Here is a 20219-nt window from a genome sequence, read left to right as displayed (position 1 = left end):
ATGGATAGCCAAACAAACAGGCTATCCATGCATGTGTTGTGACTATCAAACAGCTGCGACACATGCAGCTGCAGCGCCGAACAGCTGATTATCAGTAGCACTCCAGGTATCCGAGTTCCCGATGCAGCTACTCAGTAAGCAGTATATAACATGGGAATGGCACACCGAGAAAATAGTGTCAGCTTGGAATTGAATACTGTGGGGCTCCCACCGCCAAGAGGACATGGAAACACTCAATTCCCACAAGCAGAAATGGCAACACTTCCAGGGCTAGCAATCTGGCAATGTGGTTGTTTAGCGTTTAGGCCTGTGGGTGGGTGGATATTTCTGCTTACCGTTAAACGTCTGGAGCAGGAACAACTGAACGCTGCGTTGGGACAATGAACTGGACATGGTTGCTCACTGTAGTGTCCGTGCAACCGCAGGCATCGTCTTCTTTCTGAGCAGCAAATTGGGAAGGCCGTAACACAGGGGAAGGAGCAGTGGTTTCACCCTCAGACACAGATATAGTACCTAGGCATTCGGCCCACCTATTGGGGTGCTTGGTTGCCATGTGCTTCTGAATGCTGGTGGTGCTCAGGTTGGCAGTGTTCTTGCCTATTCTCATCTTGGTATGGCAGATGCTGCAAATTAAAGTTGCTTTGTCTGAAGTACTTTCAGTAAAAAACTACAATACAGGGGAACAACCTTTTCTTGCCTGTTTCCGTGCTACGGATCCATCCCTCTCTGCACTGCTGTGCTCGCTAGGCACGCCACCGTGCCAGGTTACATCAGTGGCCTCATCATTGATTATGTTGTCTTCCAAGTCATCAATCTGATCCTCCTTCTGATTGCAAATTTAGGCTGACCTGATGACAACTGTGCTTCATGATTATCCTCCACCTCTTCAGACCTTAATAGACCTTCCCCAATGTGGCTTTCTCCTGACCGCGAGTGCTCAAATTTTGGGCATCACTGCACTCAACCTCCTCATGACTCTCTTTAATGGTGCACAATCAGAGGAATAATTGCAAGGGAACATAAACAGTTCCTCTGAATGGCCAGCATTGGGGTCATGTGTCTCTTGGGACTATTGATGGGGGGAGGAAGGAGGACCCTGTTGAGGATTCAGAGGCCCAGCCTCTTGGCTACTATAACTGGACCATGTAGAAAACTTGGTGGTTCTGCTGCTTGTTAACACACTGGAGCCTTTGTCTGCCATCCATCCCACAACATCCTTGCACTTGTCTGGGTTCAACAGTAGTGTAGCACGCTGAACGAATTTTGACAGGAAACTCGAACGAGATACAGTCACCTTCTGATCTGTCATGCGGCCTTGGCGGGTACCACCACATCCACGTCCACGTTCCTTAATGTTACCCTATCCCCTATTGAATGCGTTATGAAAAAAAAGAATCCTGACTTTATATTTCACAAGTACCCTCACAGAGGTGTTATGTACAAAGTTCCTGTATGTAGCAGCATGTGGGTATTTTTTTTCAGATATCAGCTTTATTATATATGGCAAAAGCAGACTCGGGAAAATTACAAGTAAATAGTCAAGTTTGCGTATCTCAGCAGGCTTTGTGCCAGGCACACAAGTGCTAGCTAAAGATATGCTATTTATTTAACCAATATGATTTTTATTTTCTTTCTTATATCGCTTTTATGAGACACGCCAACTGCAGACTCAGGGAAATTACTGGTAAATAATGACATTTGCATAGATCAGCAGGATTTGTGCCAGTCGCGCAACTGCTTGATAAATATTAGCTATTTCAGCAATAGGCAAGTAATATTATTTAGCAATTAGCTTTTTAAAAGGATGTTTACTATATGCTGGCACTGACGAATATTATTTAGCTGTAAAAAACAAAACAAAAATTATATGCTGATACGCAGGAATATTATGTTGCTCCAAAAAATGTTGTTTAGTATATGCTGGTACTAAAAAACATTATTACTGCTTTGTATATTATGGTAGTGAATGAAACCCTGCCTATCTGTCCCTAAGGGCTCATACTAACTTACGAGAAATACGGACGAGTGCAATCCGATAAAAAATCGGATTGCACTTGGACAACTGTTATTCAATGGGTGACATCTCATCTGCAATTTTTTTCTCAGCTGAAATCAGACTGAGAAAAAAATTGCAGCATGCTGAGATTTGCTGCATATCTTGGACGAGACTCACCAATGCAAGTCAATGGATGGAAGAAAAATATGCACAGCACTCGCGCCATGTGAGTGCTGTCCAGTTCTTACACACCGGTGTCCTCTGAAATATCGGCTACTGTAAAAATCACACTGACAGGTTAGAATAGAGTAGACTAGAAATATACATATAGAATATATATCTACTATATAATTGTCTAAGGGTCACTTCCGTCTTTCTGCCTGTCCTTCTGTCTTTCTTTCTGTCACGGAAATCATCTATTATATATATATATATATATATATATATCTATAGATATATATATATAAATATATATATAGATATATATATATAAATAGATATGTATATATATATATATATATATATATATGTCGGTAACACACACATATATACTCTACCGTTCAAAAGTTTAGGGTCACTTAGAAATTTCCTTATTTTTGAAAGAAAAGCACAGTTTTTTCCAATGAAGCTAACATTAACTGATTCAGAAATACACTCTATACATTGTTAGGCCGGCTTCACACTCAGCGTATGAAAATACGGTCCGTATATTACGGCCGTAATACGCTGAAATGTCCCGAAAATAGTGGGCCGTAGCTCCTCCGTAGGCAGGGTGTGTCAGCGTTTTTTGCGCATGGCATCCTCCGTATGTAATCCGTATGGCATCCGTACTGCGTGGTTTTCTCGCAGGCTTGCAAAACCAACATACCGCTATAGAAATGATCCATGTGTCCCAAAAAGAAAAAAATATATATATATACTGTCTATATATATATATATATATATATATATATATATATGTCATTAGACACATATATGTATATATATTAATATTTATTCCAGCGCTATACAGCTTGAAAGCCGGTAATTCAATTACCGGCTTTTTCTTTCTCCTTCTTAAAACCCGACATGATTTGAGACATGGTTTACATACAGTAAACCATGTCTTCTCTCCATTTTTTTTGCAGATTCCACACTACTAATGTCAGTAGTGTGTATCTGCAAAATTTGGCCGTTCTAGCTCTTAAAATAAAGGGTTAAATGGCGCAATTTTCTCCGCCAGAGTAGTAAAGCCAGTGACTGAGGGCAGATATTAATAGCCTGGAGAGGGTCCATGGTTATTGGCCCCCCCCTGGCTAAAAATATCTGCCCCCAGCCACCCCAGAAAAGTTTTTATTATTTCATTAAAATAATTTAAAATAATGTGTTTGTGTTTTATTTAACCCTTTCATTCAATTGGATTAATAATGGATAGGTGTCATAATTGACGCCTCTCCATTATTAATTAGGCTTAATGTCACCTTACAATAGCAAGGTGGCATTAACCCTTCATTACCCCATATCCCACCGCTACACGGGAATGGGAAGAGAGTGGCCAAGTGCCAGAATAGGCGCATCTTCCAGATGTGCCTTTTCTGGGGTGGCTGGGGGCAGATATTTTTAGCCAGGGGGGGGGGGGGCCAATAACCGTGGACCCTCTCCAGGCTATTAATATCTGCCCTCAGTCACTGGCTTTACTACTCTGGCGGAGAAAATTGCGCGGGAGCCCACGCCAATTTTTTCCGCCATTTAACCCTTTATTTTAAGAGCTAGAATGGCCAAATTTTGCAGATACACACTACTGACATTAGTAGTGTGGAATCTGCAAAAAAAATGGAGAGAAGACATGCTTTACTGTATGTAAACCATGTCTCAAATCATGTCGGGTTTTAGGAAGGAGAAAGAAAAAGCCGGTAATTGAATTACCGGCTTTCAAGCTGTATAGCGCTGGAATAAATATTAATATATATACATATATGTGTCTCACTGACATATATACAGTGGGGCAAAAAAGTATTTAGTCAGTCAGCAACAGTGCAAGTTCCACCACTTAAAAAGATGAGAGGCGTCTGTAATTTACATCATAGATAGACCTCAACTATGGAAGACAAACTGAGAAAAACAAAACCAGAAAATCACATTGTCTGTTTTTTTATCATTTTTTTTGCATATTATGGTGGAAAATAAGTATTTGGTCAGAAACAAACAATCAAGATATCTGGCTCTCACAGACCTGTAACTTCTTCTTTAAGAGTCTCCTCTTTCCTCCACTCATTACCTGTAGTAATGGCACCTGTTTAAATTTGTTATCAGTATAAAAAGACACCTGTGCACACCCTCACACAGTCTGACTCCAAACTCCACTATGGTGAAGACCAAAGAGCTGTCAAAGGACACCAGAAACAAAATTGTAGCCCTGCACCAGGCTGGGAAGACTGAATCTGCAATAGCCAACCAGCTTGGAGTGAAGAAATCAACAGTGGGAGCAATAATTAGAAAATGGAAGACATACAAGACCACTGATAATCTCCCTCGATCTGGGGCTCCACGCAAAATCCCACCCCGTGGGGTCAGAATGATCACAAGAACGGTGAGCAAAAATCCCAGAACCACGCGGGGGGAACTAGTGAATGAACTGCAGAGAGCTGGGATCAATGTAACAAGGCCTACCATAAGTAACACACTACGCCACCATGGACTCAGATCCTGCAGTGCCAGACGTGTCCCACTGCTTAAGCCAGTACATGTCCGGGCCCGTCTGAAGTTTGCTAGAGAGCATTTGGATGATCCAGAGGAGTTTTGGGAGAATGTCCTATGGTCTGATGAAACCAAACTGGAACTGTTTGGTAGAAACACAACTTGTCGTGTTTGGAGGAAAAAGAATACTGAGTTGCATCCATCATACACCATACCTACTGTAAAGCATGGTGGTGGAAACATCATGCTTTGGGGCTGTTTCTCTGCAAAGGGGCCAGGACGACTGATCCGGGTACATGAAAGAATGAATAGGGCCATGTATCGTGAGATTTTGAGTGCAAACCTCCTTCCATCAGCAAGGGCATTGAAGATGAAACGTGGCTGGGTCTTTCAACATGACAATGATCCAAAGCACACCGCCAGGGCAACGAAGGAGTGGCTTCGTAAGAAGCATTTCAAGGTCCTGGAGTGGCCTAGCCAGTCTCCAGATCTCAACCCTATAGAAAACCTTTGGAGGGAGTTGAAAGTCCGTGTTGCCAAGCGAAGAGCCAAAAACATCACTGCTCTAGAGGAGATCTGCATGGAGGAATGGGCCAACATACCAACAACAGTGTGTGGCAACCTTGTGAAGACTTACAGAAAACGTTTGACCTCTGTCATTGCCAACAAAGGATATATTACAAAGTATTGAGATGAAATTTTGTTTCTGACCAAATACTTATTTTCCACCATAATATGCAAATAAAATGTTAAAAAAACAGACAATGTGATTTTCTGGATTTTTTTTTCTCAGTTTGTCTCCCATAGTTGAGGTCTACCTATGATGTAAATTACAGACGCCTCTCATCTTTTTAAGTGGTGGAACTTGCACTATTGCTGACTGACTAAATACTTTTTTGCCCCACTGTATATATATATATATATATACCTATTCTATGTGTACACATTTATTCTACCTATTGGACTGTAAGCTGTCAGTGTGATTTTACTGTACACCGCACTGAATTACCGGCTTTTCTCTCTAACAGCGCTGCGTATTTCTCGCAAGTCACACTGCTTGTCCGTGTGAAATCCGTATTTTTCACGCTTCCATAGACTTTCATTGGCGTATTTCTTGCGCAGTACGGTGACAAACGCAGCATGCTGCGATTTTGTACGGCCGTAGAAAGCCGTATAATACTGATCAGTAAAATACGGCAGATAGGAGCAGGGGCATAGAGAATAATTGTGCCGTATTTTTTGCGAGTTTTACGGACGTAGTTTCTGCGCTCTTACGTCCGTAAAACTCGCAAGTGTGAAGCCGGCCTTAATGTGGTAAATGACTATTCTAGCTGCAAACGTCTGGTTTGTAATGCAATATCTTCATAAGTGTATAGAGGCCCATTTCCAACAACCATCACTCCAGTGTTTTTATGGTACTTTGTGTTTGCTAACTGTGTAGGAAGGCTAATGGATGGTTAGAATACCCTTGAAAACCCTTGTGCAAGCATGTTAGCACAGCTGACCTGTGGCTATATCTTGACTACGATTCCTGTTTATCCGTCCAACTACCTTGCTGCTCCGTGTACTGACCTCTGACTATATCCTGACGACACTACCTGCCGGTGCTGCCCCTAGTGGTTGCAATATCACTACTCCAACTCAGATCAGTTCCTAACATATATGTTCTATAGGACTGGCATTTACCACTGACCATATGATGCTAATATAAATGTTGGCGTTTGTATAGAGATTATTTTCAGCAACAGCACAGTCATCTGCTGAGGTTCTCCTACATCCACTATTAGGGCTCATACTCATAAGCGAGAAAAACAGATGAGTGCAATCTGCTAAAAAATCGGACTCTGAACAATGTTATTCAATGAGCTACATCTCATCTGCGATTTCTTTCTCAGCTGAAATCGGACTGAGAAAAAAATCGCAGCATGCTGGGATTTGCTGCTTTTATTGGATGAGACTCGCCAATGCAAGTCAATGGATGCGAGAAAAAATGCACAGAGTTTGCACTATGCGAGTGCTGTCCGTTTTTTACGCACGGGTGTCCTTTGAAAAGATGGTAATTCATGTGTGGTGTACAGTAAAATCACACTGATTGTTGTTAGATTAGAATTAAACGTTACTGGGGCATGACCCGATATATGAATATTTTGTATATTTGTCTGTGTTATTAGGGGTATTAGTGACGAGTGCAATAACCAACAGTCAATCCTAGCCAGTGAGTCGTGTACATGGGAGTAGTGAGAATAGTCCCTTTCCAAGGGGTGTTGCATTCTCCATATGTCAACCCAGTCAAGGTGGCCTGACAGTGATTGAATGCCATTTCCCTGTACTAGTCGTATAGTTGTACATCAGTAGATCTAGATCTGTCCATGGAAACATCTGCTACCTCGTTAAAGTCGCCACCCATGACCACCCGGGATCTATCCCACCCTGCAAAGCTCTCCAACAATTTAACTTGAAACTGTACCTCAGGCGCATTAGGGGCATAGATATTGACCAGGCCAAAATTCATTCTCTCAATCACGATTTTAACCAAGAGAAATCTACCCTGCGGGTCTTCCAGTGTATCAAGTATCTCATATTTAAGGCCATTCTGTATCAATATGGCTACACCTCGTTGTTTTTTTTAGTATGAAGCCTCGGCGCAAAGCGTATATTTCCTGCTAAGCAAAGTGGGGTGATTATTTTTAATCCAATGTGTTTCCTGTAGGAAAATGACATGGAAATTTTGTTTTTGTAAAAAAATTAGAACCTTTTTCCTCTTAATTGGAGTGTTTAACCCGTTAACATTCCACGAGCACCATTGTAGGGAGCGGATAGTGGTATCTTTAAAGCTGGTCTGATCAGCCATCAACCCACACCTTTCGAACGACCATGTGACCTATGTACAGATGCTGTGACTGAGACCCCCACCGATCCCAGCGGGTGAGCGTGAGATCTCCCAGGACCAGAGTATTATGTGTGCGCATGCAGAGATCCTCCCCCCTCCCATATCCCCACCCCATTTAAACTTTATAACTGTAATAAATGTGCTCAACCACAGAATGAGCACTACATAGAAAGTAAACATGCCGCCTAAGGGCAAAAGAGTGTCAACATAAACACGACATCACTGAAGAATGACAGGTTGGAGCAGCTCTACTCGTTCAGGTGTTGTCAGAGTTAGTACGTGCCCGGGATTCCTCCCGAAGAAATTTCAAAGCCCTTTCTGGGTCACTAAAGGACCAATTTTTCCCCGCCATGCCAAAACGCAAAATTTAAGGATACTGCAAGCCAAAGCGAATGTTTTTATCCAAAAAGAGTTTGCAAGCAGGGTTGAAAGCTTTGCGTCTGGCAGCCAGGGCGGCCGAATAATCCTGGAACAAGAGTAGCTTGTGATTCTCATACAACAGGGAGCTTTGTTTTCTGTATGCTGACAAAATGCGAACTTTATCTTGAAAGTACAGGACTTTAAAGATGACTGGTCTTGGTCTGTCACCTTCCCCTCCCCTCGGGGGTCCCACCCTGTGTGCTCTCACAATGGCCATTGCACCTGATGTTGGTAGAACCCCAAGAGATTTTGGTAGCCATTCTGATGTTATTTTGACCAACTCCGAGGGGAGGATAGATTCTGGGAGGCCTATGAGTCTCAAGTTGTTGCATCGAGACCTATTTTCAAGGTCATCCACCTTGTCCAGAAGGTCTGAGATGTCCTTTTCTTTGCCATCTAGTTTGCCCCTAAGGACCTTGGCAGAGTCCTCTAAATCTGAGATTCTTTGTTCCACTTCTGCTATGCGCGCTACCTGTGTATTGACTTGTGAGACAATTGTGTCCAAGGAAGTTTGAAAAGCTGCTAGTCGGTTGTCAACCGTTCTATGATGGCATTTGCAATAGACTGTGGGTTTTCGGTGTGTGATGTAGGAGATGTGCCTGTCTGGTTACGTGTGGAACTTCTGCCAGACTTGGCATTTTACCCACAAATGTGTCCATGATGAGAAAGATGCCTGAAATATTAAGTGAAGTTGTCAGTGATATCGCTAGATGCTTCGACTACATCTGAAGATAAATTGGGAAGTCTTATGAATTACTACAGCTTAGCTGCCATCCTCCACGCTAGGTGGGCCTTCCCCTCAACCTCTCGCAATTATTGTGCCCAAAAAAAAATTTATAGTGCCCTTCTCAAAGTTGTAAGAAACAAACTCCAGCCAGTATGTAGCGGTGATCAGAACCGGTGCAGTTCTAGGTCTGTGTGGCTGTACATTCCGTCCGGCAGAGACTTACTATATATAGTATAAGCCGACCCGAGTATAAGCCGACCCCCCTAATTTTGCCACAAAAAACTGGGAAAACTTATTGACTCGAGTATAAGCCTAGGGTGGAAATGCAGCATTTACCGGTGAATTTCAAAAATAAAAATAGATCATTATTGCCCCATAGCTGTGCCATATAGTGCTCTGCACCGTTCATTATTTCCCCATAGCTGTGCCATATAGTGCTCTGCACCGTTCATTATTTCCCCATAGCTGTGCCATATAGTGCTTTGCACCGTTCATTATTTCCCCATATCTGTGCCATATAGTGCTCTGCACCGTTCATATTGCCCCATATCTGTGCCATATAGTGCTCTGCACCGTTCATATTGCCCCATATCTGTGCCATATAGTGCTCTGCACCGTTCATATTGCCCCATATCTGTGCCCCATATATGCTCTGCACCGTTCATATTGCCCCATATCTGTGCCCCATATATGCTCTGCACCGTTCATATTGCCCCATATCTGTGCCCCATATATGCTCTGCACCGTTCATATTGCCCCATATCTGTGCCCCATATAGTGCTCTGCACCGTTCATATTGCCCCATATCTGTGCCATATAGTGCTCTGCACCGTTCATATTGCCCCATATCTGTGTCATATAGTGCTCTGCACCGTTCATATTGCCCCATATATGCTCTGCACCGTTCATATTGCCCCATAGCTCTGCCATATAGTGCTCTGCACCGTTCATATTTCCCCATATCTGTGCCCCATATAATGCTCTGCACCGTTCATATTTCCACATATCTGTGCCCCATATAGTGCTCTGCACCGTTCATATTGCCCCATATTTGTGCCCCATATAGTGCTCTGCACCGTTCATATTGCCCCATAACTGTGCCCCATATAGTGCTCTGCACCGTTCATATTTCCCCATATCTGTGCCCCATATAGTGCTCTGCACCGTTCATATTTCCCCATATCTGTGCCCCATATAGTTCTCTGCGCCGTTCATATTGTCCCATAGCTGTGCCCCATATAGTGCTCTGCACTGTTCATATTTCCCCATATCTGTGCCCCATATAGTGCTCTGCACCATTCATTTTTGTCCCATAGCTGTGCCCCATATAGTGCTCTGCACCGTTCATATTGCCCCATAGATGCTCCACATAAATCTGTGCCGCTGCTGCTGCAATAAAAAAAAAAAAAAAGCCATACTCCCCTTTCTTGCTTGCAGCTCCCAGCGTCCGGTCCCGGCGTCTCTCTGCTCTGACTGATCAGGCAGAGGGCGCTGCGCACACTATATGCGTCATCGCTCCCTCTGACCTGCACAGTCAGTGCGGAGCGACGCCGGGAAGATGGAGCGGCGCCCGGCGGCTGGAACGGGGACAGGTAAATTTGACATACTTACCTAGTCCCAGCGATCCTGGCGCTCCCCGCCTGTCCCACGGTCTTCTGTGCTGCAGCCTCCCTATGGGAGGTGGAGCCGCCTATTCATTTTTCTAATGAGCGGTCCCACGTGACCGCTGAAGAGGGGAAGAAGCTGCAGCACAGAAGACCGTGGGACAGGCGGGGAGCGCCAGGATCGCTGGGACTAGGTAAGTATACCTCAGCGCTCTCTCCCCCTCACCCGCCGACCCCACCGCTACCGTGACTCGAGTATAAGCCGAGAGGGGCACTTTCAGCCCAAAAATTTGGGCTGAAAATCTCGGCTTATACTCGAGTATATATGGTAATTTAAGTTTCAGTTTAGAGTGCAACGGGATCAGTGCTGCTTCGGAGAGAGATCTACTGTATGAGGAGACCAGTAAGGACGAGGATAGAGAGCTCCTGAGGAGAACTGACTGACTAGTTATAGTGGCCTTCCGGAGGAGGGTCCATGGATAGGACGCCAAGCCACAAAACCCCAGAGCTTACAACGCCGAAGTTAATGGACCTCAACGGGATTGAGTTTTTTTAGACTAGTGGGGGTCCCGAGCGGAAGATCCAGGGCACCAGTAGTGGAAGAAATAAGATGCAGAACCATCAATCAGGACTGTGGCGTTGAAGCCAGATTGTGGTGAAGTAAGGCGATACAGTGTTCATCACTAGCCTTGGAGAAGACTACAAAGGAAGGATACTGTGTGAAGGAGAATGCTGTATGCTTTAGAGGAAACGTCCATAAGACTTTGTCCCCGCTGTCCCTTTCATATAACCGTTATCAAATTATCGTTCAGTACAGAGTCTATGTTAGAACAATGGTCTCCTTTATTGAACTGTAGAACCTATGGTCCTGGGCAGCCCACACCTCTGGCTACCTGCAGCCTGTATGGGCGTTAGGCCCTCACAGAACAAGTGCACACATCCAGCCAGGACCCAAACTTTCATGTAGCAGCCGGAACATAATGGGAGACCAGTGCCCTGCGCCACGCCACAACTGCATGACATAAATTGAATAGGCCAATTTAATCAATGTGGAACACCAGTGGTAATGCATGATCCTGCTAAACAGCATGCAATCAAAAAACACGGTCAGAATTGTACTGGATAGCTTTACCCTCTAACCTTTAATGGTAAATAGTTTTCAGTGTGAAAAATGTCAGGTAAGTTGTCTGCTAGGTCAAAGTAGATACTTGCTGGCTCTTGAAATAAGAAAATATGATGACATGTTTGGGGAGTTTACAATTCCCTCTGTCTGCCCCAGGCTCCTTTGTCATGTATAATACACCCTGCAGAAGTTGGGTAATAGCTTGGTGAAGACTTCTTTGTAGAGTTCCACAGATTTGTAGAAATGTCTCTTCAGCCGGGCTCAGATGATCTGATTTTTTTCGTCAATGGGAAGAAGGTACGTTTATATGTGAATATTTAAATGTGTGTGTGGTTTTATTTTTTAAGGAATTTTAAACATAATGGTCATTTAGACTATCTGCAATGATACTTCATAAAGTTGTCTTAGGCTAGATTCACATATCCAGTTGTTTATGCATGTTTTATATTCTCTCTATAAAGGGTAAGTACTCATGATGACTACCTTGTGAGTTTTTAATGTAGCAGCATTCCTGCACCTATTAGGTAAAATAGGTTACTTGCGGGGGTTTTATTGCATTTTTGTGTGCATTTTTTAACATGCTTTTTTATGATTTCATATATTTTTGGTATTTCATGTTTAAATAAATCTGTCTTGTTTTTGATACTCCTTGGTATTTGGCTTTGACAATTCTTTATTGATATAGTCATGTGTAGATTACGTTCTTTTTTAGAAATGCATTAAAAACACGCATGTTTTTTACCTGCAGATTTTCCACATCTAATGCAATTCTAGAGGGAAAATCCACACATGAAACTAAACAGATGCTGCAGTTTTTGCTCAGTAAAAATACAGTGTCAAAATCTTGCACTGTTTCCCAACTCCAGTCCTCAAGAGCCAGCAACAAATCACGTTTTCAGGATTCTTATTGCCCTGGTGATCCTGAGAATCCTGAAAACATAATCTGTTGGTGACTTTTGAGAACTGCAGTGCGGAACACTTCCCTAGAGTTTATATTTTGGCTCCAAAGCAATACTTTGTATGAATACAGCCATATAGTGCAGTAAAAATGTACCTCCTATTTGTATTTCACATTATATTTTGCACAGTTGTAGAGATAAATTATATCATATCTAGAAATTGTACTGGAGGGAAAATTATTTTATATTTTGCAGACAAAGTTTGCAATGAAAAAAATGAAACAGCAAAGAAAACAATTCTTAGATACAGTCATGGTTGAAAGTGTTGGCACCCTTGAAATTGTTCCACAAAATTAAGTATTTCTCTAAGATAATTATTACAATTACACATGTTTTGTTTTGCACATGTTTACTTCCTTTCTGTGTATTGGAACAACACAAAAAAAACAGAGAAAAAAGGAAAATTGGACATAATTTCACACAAAAGCCCCAAAATTGTCTGGAAAAAATTGTTGGCACATCTCCAAAATTGTTGGTAACCAACTTTGTTTCAAGCATGTGATGATCATTCAAACTCATCGGGCAATAGGAAACTCACACCTACAACCAGATAAAAAAGGGAGTCCTTGACTTAATCTTTGCATTGTGCATCTGTGTGTGCCACACTAAGCATGGAGAATAGAAAGAGGAGAAGAGAACTATCTGAGGATTTGAGAACCAAAATTGTTGAAAAACATCAACAATCTCACGTTTACAAGTCCATCTCCAGAGATCTTGATGTTCCGTTGTCCTCAGTACACAACATAATCAAGATGTTTAAAACCCATGGCACTGTAGCTAATATCCCTGGACGTGGAGAGAAAAATTGATGAAAGGTTGCAATGCAGGATAGTCTGGATGGTGAATAAGCAGCCCCAATCAAGTTCCAAAGAAATTCAAGCTATCCTGCAGGCTCAGGGTGCATCAGTGTCAGAGCGAACTATCCGTTAACATTTGAATGAAATGAAACGCTATGGCAGGAGACCCAGGAGGATCCCACTGCTGACACAGAGACACAAAAAGCTAAACTGCAGTTGGCCAAAATGGACATAAACCAAAATCCTTCTGGGAAAAGCGCAAAGTGGACAGATGAGTCCAAGATAGAGCTTTTGGTTAAGCACATCATACTACTGTTTACCGAAAATGGAATGAGGCCTACAAAAAAAGACCATAGTACATAAGTGCTGGAGAGTTCTGAAGTGGCCAAAAAGGAGTACGGATCTAAATCCCTTTAAACACCTGTGGAGAGATGTTAAAATTGCTGTTGGGAGAAGGCGTCTTCAAATATGAGAGACCTGGAGCAGTTTGCGAAAGAAGAGTGGTCCAAAATTCCAGTTGAGAGGAGTAAGAAGCTAGTTGATGATTATTGGATTTAGCTGATTTCAGTCATTAATTCCAAAGGGTGCGCAACAAAATATTAAGTTGAGGGTGCAAACAATTTTGTCCAGTCCATTTTTGTTTTATTTATTTTTTTATCAAATTATGTCCAATTTGCCTTTTTTCTCTCTTTTGTTTGTGTTATTCCAATGCACACAAAGGAAATAAATATTTCTATAACAAGACATGCGTAATTGCAATAATTTTTTGGAGAAATATTTCATTTTCTACTTCATTATTTCAAGGGTGCCAACAGTTTTGCTCATGACTGTATGTGATTTTATAAAAAATGCTACAGTACACACTACAGTGTAAAACATGCAAAATACCAAAATAGATTTTCAAGAAAGTATGTAAATGAAGTTCCACTAATCATATACTGGTCATACTGCTCTGGCAAAAATTAAGAGACCACCACATCAAAACTCTGTTATGGGCGGCCCAATCTCCAGACTTGAACCCCACTGAAAACCACTGGAATGTAAACAAGAGGATGATGGATAGTCACAATCCATCAAAGAGGAACTGCTTACATTTTTGTACCAGGAGCAGTGTGAAAGACTGGTGGAAAGCATGCCAAGATGCATGAAAGCTGTGATTAAAAATCATGGTTATTCCACAAAATATTGATTTCTGAAATCTTCCTGAGTTAAAACATTAGTATTGTTGTTTCTAAATGATTATGAACTTGTTTTCTTTGCATTATTTGAGGTCTGAAAGCACAGTTTTTTTTAATTTTGATAACTTCTCCTTTTCAGAAAAAAAATACAAAATTTATTGCTTGGAAATTCGGAGAAGTTGTCAGTAGTTTATAGAATAAAAGAACAATTTACATTTTACTCAAAAATATACCTATAAAGAGAAAAATCAGACAAACTGAACATTTTGCAGTGGTCTCTTAATTTTTGCCAGAGCAGTATTTGCATAGCACATGAATACCCCTGAGCAGCTCAAAGTATGTATGAGCTAAATGTTGAACAGCCTATATCTAATAACAAAATGGACTGTAGTTAAAAGATATACTCTAGAAGAACAGGCACATCCACAACAGTAATCAGACTATTTAAATGTCACTATCAGTGGCATCTGATCGGTCAGACTACACATACAGCAGTGATCAGAGCTTATTCTGGTGGTAATCTGGTAATCTGCTGATAGAAGCAGATTTTTGCTGTATAACACAGCTGACACTTTCCCGGTATGGGTTCAGCTCCTTTTCCGCTTAACACAGTTGCACCCTAATTGTGACAAATTAAGGTGGGCAAGGGGGTTAAAGAGTAATATCAAAAGTTCTGTGCTTACGAAAGGAAACATAATGAAATTACATGCAAAACAGTAACACAATAAAGGGTGATATAACATAACTAAACAGCAAAAATGTGTGAATTGTTCCAATGCTAATTGAATTTGTGTAAAAAATATAGAAAATGTGCTGCACCAGGCGAATCTGGACAATTACCTTTGAGCAAATCACTATTTTACACAATGCAGTTGACTGCAATCTGGTTGACCTCTCCATAATGACTTACAGCTATTATATCACATAGTATAGCACAGCCAATAAGAATGGACTACCATAGCCAGTATAAAAGCAGAGGCAAATAATGGAGCAGCCATTTTGGGGAGAATCTTGATAGTGAGAGGATGTCACAGCTCAGCAACAGAGCAAGGGAGAGAAAGCCAAAAAAATACAAAGAAACTGTACAGACAGTGTGTTTGACAGCAGAGCAATAAAGTATGGTTACCAATGTTTTCCCATAGCAATATATAGTAATGTGCAAAAGTTTTAGGTATGTATGGGAAAAAATCCTGCAAAGTATGCTTTCTTTCAAAAATAGTAGGAGATTATTTTTATTAATTAACAAAATGCATATTGCCTTCAATATTGTATTCAAAACAGTATCAAAGCATGAATTGTTCTAGTAGCATAGATTTTGAAGGAACTTGGCAGTAAGTTTATTCCAAAAATCTTGGAAAACTAACCACAGATCTTCTGTGAATGAAGACTTGCGCAAATTCTTCTGTCTCTTCACGTAATCAGAGACAGACTCCATGATGCTAAGATCATAGTTCCAGGACTCATTGTTTCTTTACACTGAAAATAGTTCTAAATGAAATTGGTGTACGTTTGTGTTCATTGTCCTTATTGAGAATAAAGTTGGAGTTGGATGCATCCCTAATGGTATAGCAAGATGGATAAGTATCTGCCTGTATTTATCAGTATTGACACCAAGAAATGGACAACGTTAAGAACCATAAAGGCATTGGGCGGTCACGGAAACTTAGTACAACAGATACAGGGCCGGCTCCAGGGTTTTGAGGGTCCCGGGCGAAAGAGTCTCAGTGGGCCACCCCTTTAACACATACCACGATTCATGATCCACAGATACAGCAGAGAAATATAGGTATAGTACAATGCCAGATTTTACTTCTTACATAAGTGATAGCTATTGTAAATTCTACAATACCATACCGCAGAGGGGCTTTATATAAGTCAACCCCTTATATGCCAATTTTTGTGACCTTCACTTTGTAAAAGTGCAAAATGGGTAGCATATAGCACAGCCACGTATTATATAGCACAACCATGTAGTATATAGAACAGCCACGTAGCATATAACACAGCCCACATAGCATATAACACAGCCCCTGTAATATATAACACAGCCCACTTAGCATATAGCACAGCTACGTAATATATATAGCACAGCCACAAAGCATATAACACAACCCACATAGTATATAACACAGCCCACATAGCATATAGCACAGCCATGCAGTATACAGCAAAGCCACGTAGCACATAACACAGCTCACATAGTATATAACACAGCCCACATAGCATATAGCACGGCCACGTACCATATAACACAGCCACGTAGTATATAACACAGCCCACATAGCATATAGCACAGCCACGCAGTATACAGCAAAGCACATAACACAGCTCACATAGTATATAACACAGCCCACATAGCATATAGCACAGCCGCGTACCATATAACACAGCCACGTAGTATATAACACAGCCTGCATAGTATATAACACAGCCCACGTAGTATATAGCACAGCCACGTAGTACATAGCAGCCACGTAGTATATAGCAGCCACGTAGTATATAACATAGCCCACCTAGTATATAGCACAGCCACGTAGTATATAACACATCCACATAGTATATAACATAGCCAAGTAGTATATAGCACAGCCCACCTAATATAATAGCACAGCCACATAGTATATAACACAGCCACGTAGTATATATCAGTGTGGGCACCATATCCCTGTAAAAAAAAAAGAATTAAAATAAAAAATAGTTATATACTCACCTTCTGGCGGCCCCCGGATCCAGCTCAGGCCTTAGCGATGCTCCCGCCAGCTCCCGTTCCCAGTGATGATTGCGACAATGACCTGTGATGACATAGTGGTCTCGCGTGATCCTACATCATCTGGGGTCATTTCGCAAAGCATCACTGGGAACGAGAGCTGCCGGGACCATCGCAAGCATCGGGAAGGCTGCGGCGGCCGCCGGAAGGTGAGAATAGCACAATTTTTCATTTTTTCAATTATTTTTAGCATTATATCTTTTTACTATTGATGCTGCATAGGCAGCATCAATAGTAAAAAGTTGGTCACACTTATCAAAATGCCCCCCCCCCCCATCTCGCTAGGGCCCCAGCACTTGCCCGGGTGCGCCGGGTGCTGACGCCGGCCCTGAACAGATGAAAGAAACATCCTGTTTACTTCTCTTTGAAATTGGAATATGTCCAGCAGTGTCATAAGCTCAGAAATGGCAGTAACCTGTAGGGCACAGCTACACCTATACTGCATGGAAACAAGGCCAAGTGACTCAACTATGCATAAATACATAGGAACTTGAAAAGATTGCAGCAGGTGCTTTGGATTGATGAGTAAAAATATGAAATATTTGGCTTTACATTTGTCTGCAAAGGGCTGGACAGTAATAGAATATTAAGTGTAAGCAGGCAGGCAACAGTAAAGCACAGTGGAGGCACCTTGCAAGTTTGGTGTAGCTGTAAGGTGCCTAAGTGGGGTAGTCGTGTGCTAGCTGTAGCTCCTGTATGCTCTGGCACCTAACAAGAAAATACTGTCCCACTTCCAGTGTGCTGTTAGGTGTGGGGTGCATCACACACACTTGTGGGCCATAGGCCTCCGCTGACTCCAGGCTTCCATCTTCATGAACCGCCGCACATAATCCAGGGGACACCAAGTGCTTTTCAACAGCCAAACTTTAACTGCACAGTTTACAGTCATTACAGTGGAGTATGAGAGATAGGGCACAACAGGTTACAGTCTTTCACTCAGGTACTGGACATAACTTCAGCCTTAGCACTCGTTCCCGATAGAGTATCCCTTTTTCTGCTGTCTCCACTACCTCTAGGGATCCCTCTCCACCGATGGCAGTGCACCTGGATTCCATCATCCTCTGCCTTTGAGGATCCATGTCCATCTTCCCCTGCAGGCCTGCAGGTGCGATGTACCCTATGGCCCAGACGCCAACCTCGATGTCATGGGTCCGATGAATGGCTCTGCATGGAGGATTTGTGTGGCAATCCACTGCCCTGAGTGATAGGCCCATGTTGGCCCTAGCAGCCCACTGCACTTTAACTCCACAATGAACTTGCTTAAGCCTTCCACTACTCCTAACCACACATAACCAGGAAGTACCTCTCATTTTATTAACACTATTCCCCTCCAATCTGTGGGCCTGTACCTAACATTAAGTATTACTTATCTATTTCCTATCTCCACAGTATGTACCAACAATTCCCGCTTCCTTTTATCTATAAAACGGTTATCTTTGCACAGTATCATGGGGTTTCTGCATTTGCCCCGCTATTCTACACATTACTATAAAATCTTACATAGGAATTATACATATACACATTAATGCATAAAGCGCACAACACTGTACACATTACACTTATCCACACAGCGGTTGTCTTCAGGGCAGGGATGGAATAAAATTTGTGATTTGGTCAGGATTAATGGTGTCCTCAATGATGAGAAATATGGGGAGATACTTATCCATCCAAACATACTTATCCATCCAAACATACTTAATTATCCATCCAAACATACTTAGCCATTGAATCACTTTCACCTTGTTCTTTTTGAAATATGAAACAGAGGTGTTTGTTTTGAATCATTGTCATGTTGGAAAAGTACAAATCTACGAAGGGCACATATTGATGGTAGCATCATCTCATTCAGTATAGAGAAGTAGATTTGTGATACCATCAATGAAATGTATAGTTAGGAAAAACAGTATTTAGTCAGCCACCAATTGTGCAAGTTCTCCCACTTAAAAAAAATGACAGAGGCAAGTAGTAGATATCATAGGTAGACCACAACTATGAGAGTCAAAATTGAGAAAACAAATCCAGAAAATGACCTTGTCTGATTTTGCAAGATTTTTTTTGTATGGTGGAAAATAAGTATTTGGTCATCATTAACAAAAGTTCATCTCAATATTTTGTTATATATCCTTTGTTGGCAAGGACAGAGGTCAAACGTTTTCTGTAAGTCTTCACAAGATTGGCACACACTGTTGGTCGTATGTTGGCCCATTCCTCCATGCACATTTCCTCTAGAGCAATGATGTTTTGGGCCTGTTCCTGGGCAACACAGACTTTCAACTCCCTCCAAAGGTTTTCTATGGGGTTGAGATCTGTAGACTGGCTAGGCCACTCCAGGACCTTCATATGCTTCTTACAAAGCCACTCCTTCATTGCCCTGGTGGTGTGCTTGGGATCATTATCATGCTGAAAGACCCATCCATATTTCATCTTCAATGCTGATGGAAGGAGGTTTTCACTCAAAATCTCATGTTACATGGCCCTATTCATTCTTTAATGTGCACGGATGAGTCATCCTGGTTTCTTTACAGAGAAACAGCCCCAAAGTATGATGTTGCCTCATGCTTCACAGTAGGTATGATGTTCTTTCAATGCAACTCAGCATTCTGTCTCTTCCAAACACGACGAGCTTTGTTTCTACCAAACATTTTTACTTTGGTTTCATCAGACCATATGACATTCTCCCAATACTCTTCTGGATAATCCAACTGCTCTCTAACAAAGTTCAGATGGGCCCAGACATGTACTGGCTTAAGCAGTGGAACACATCTGGCACTGCAGGATCTGAATCTCTGCTGGCGTAGTGTGTTATTGATGGTAGCCTTTGTTACGGTGGTCCCAGCTCTATGCAGGTCATTCACTAGGTCCCGAAAAAACCTAAGAAAACAAGGATCCCTAAAATATAACTTTTATTGTAAATAAGTAAAAAGATCTCTTTTCATTAAAAATACAACAATACAAAAACCACAAGGTATGTACCTATTGGGCCCTAGGAAGTCGCTATATTCCAATCTGCCTAACAGTGGGGGTAGGCACCCAAATTTAATGTGGTAGGCGCCCCCACTCCTCATCGGCTCACCCTAAGAAT

General features: G+C 41.9%; 1 protein-coding gene across 1 annotated transcript in view; it reads left to right on the top strand.

The window, feature by feature from the left end:
- The first annotated feature begins 11609 nt into the window (after positions 1-11609).
- Positions 11610-20219, top strand: part of LOC138644800 (aldehyde oxidase 1-like) — a 252342-nt gene continuing 243732 nt past the window's right edge. Inside the window, exon 1 of the mRNA XM_069733618.1 lies at positions 11610-11733. Within this exon, the coding sequence (XP_069589719.1) occupies positions 11680-11733 (54 nt within the window). The 5' untranslated portion in view covers positions 11610-11679. The remainder of the gene's footprint in view (positions 11734-20219) is intronic.

This window comes from Ranitomeya imitator, chromosome 7, assembly GCF_032444005.1.
Source record: "Ranitomeya imitator isolate aRanImi1 chromosome 7, aRanImi1.pri, whole genome shotgun sequence".
Lineage (NCBI taxonomy): Eukaryota > Metazoa > Chordata > Amphibia > Anura > Dendrobatidae > Ranitomeya > Ranitomeya imitator.
Note: the sequence above shows the minus strand (reverse complement) of the source record. Positions and strands in the feature narration are given on the sequence as shown.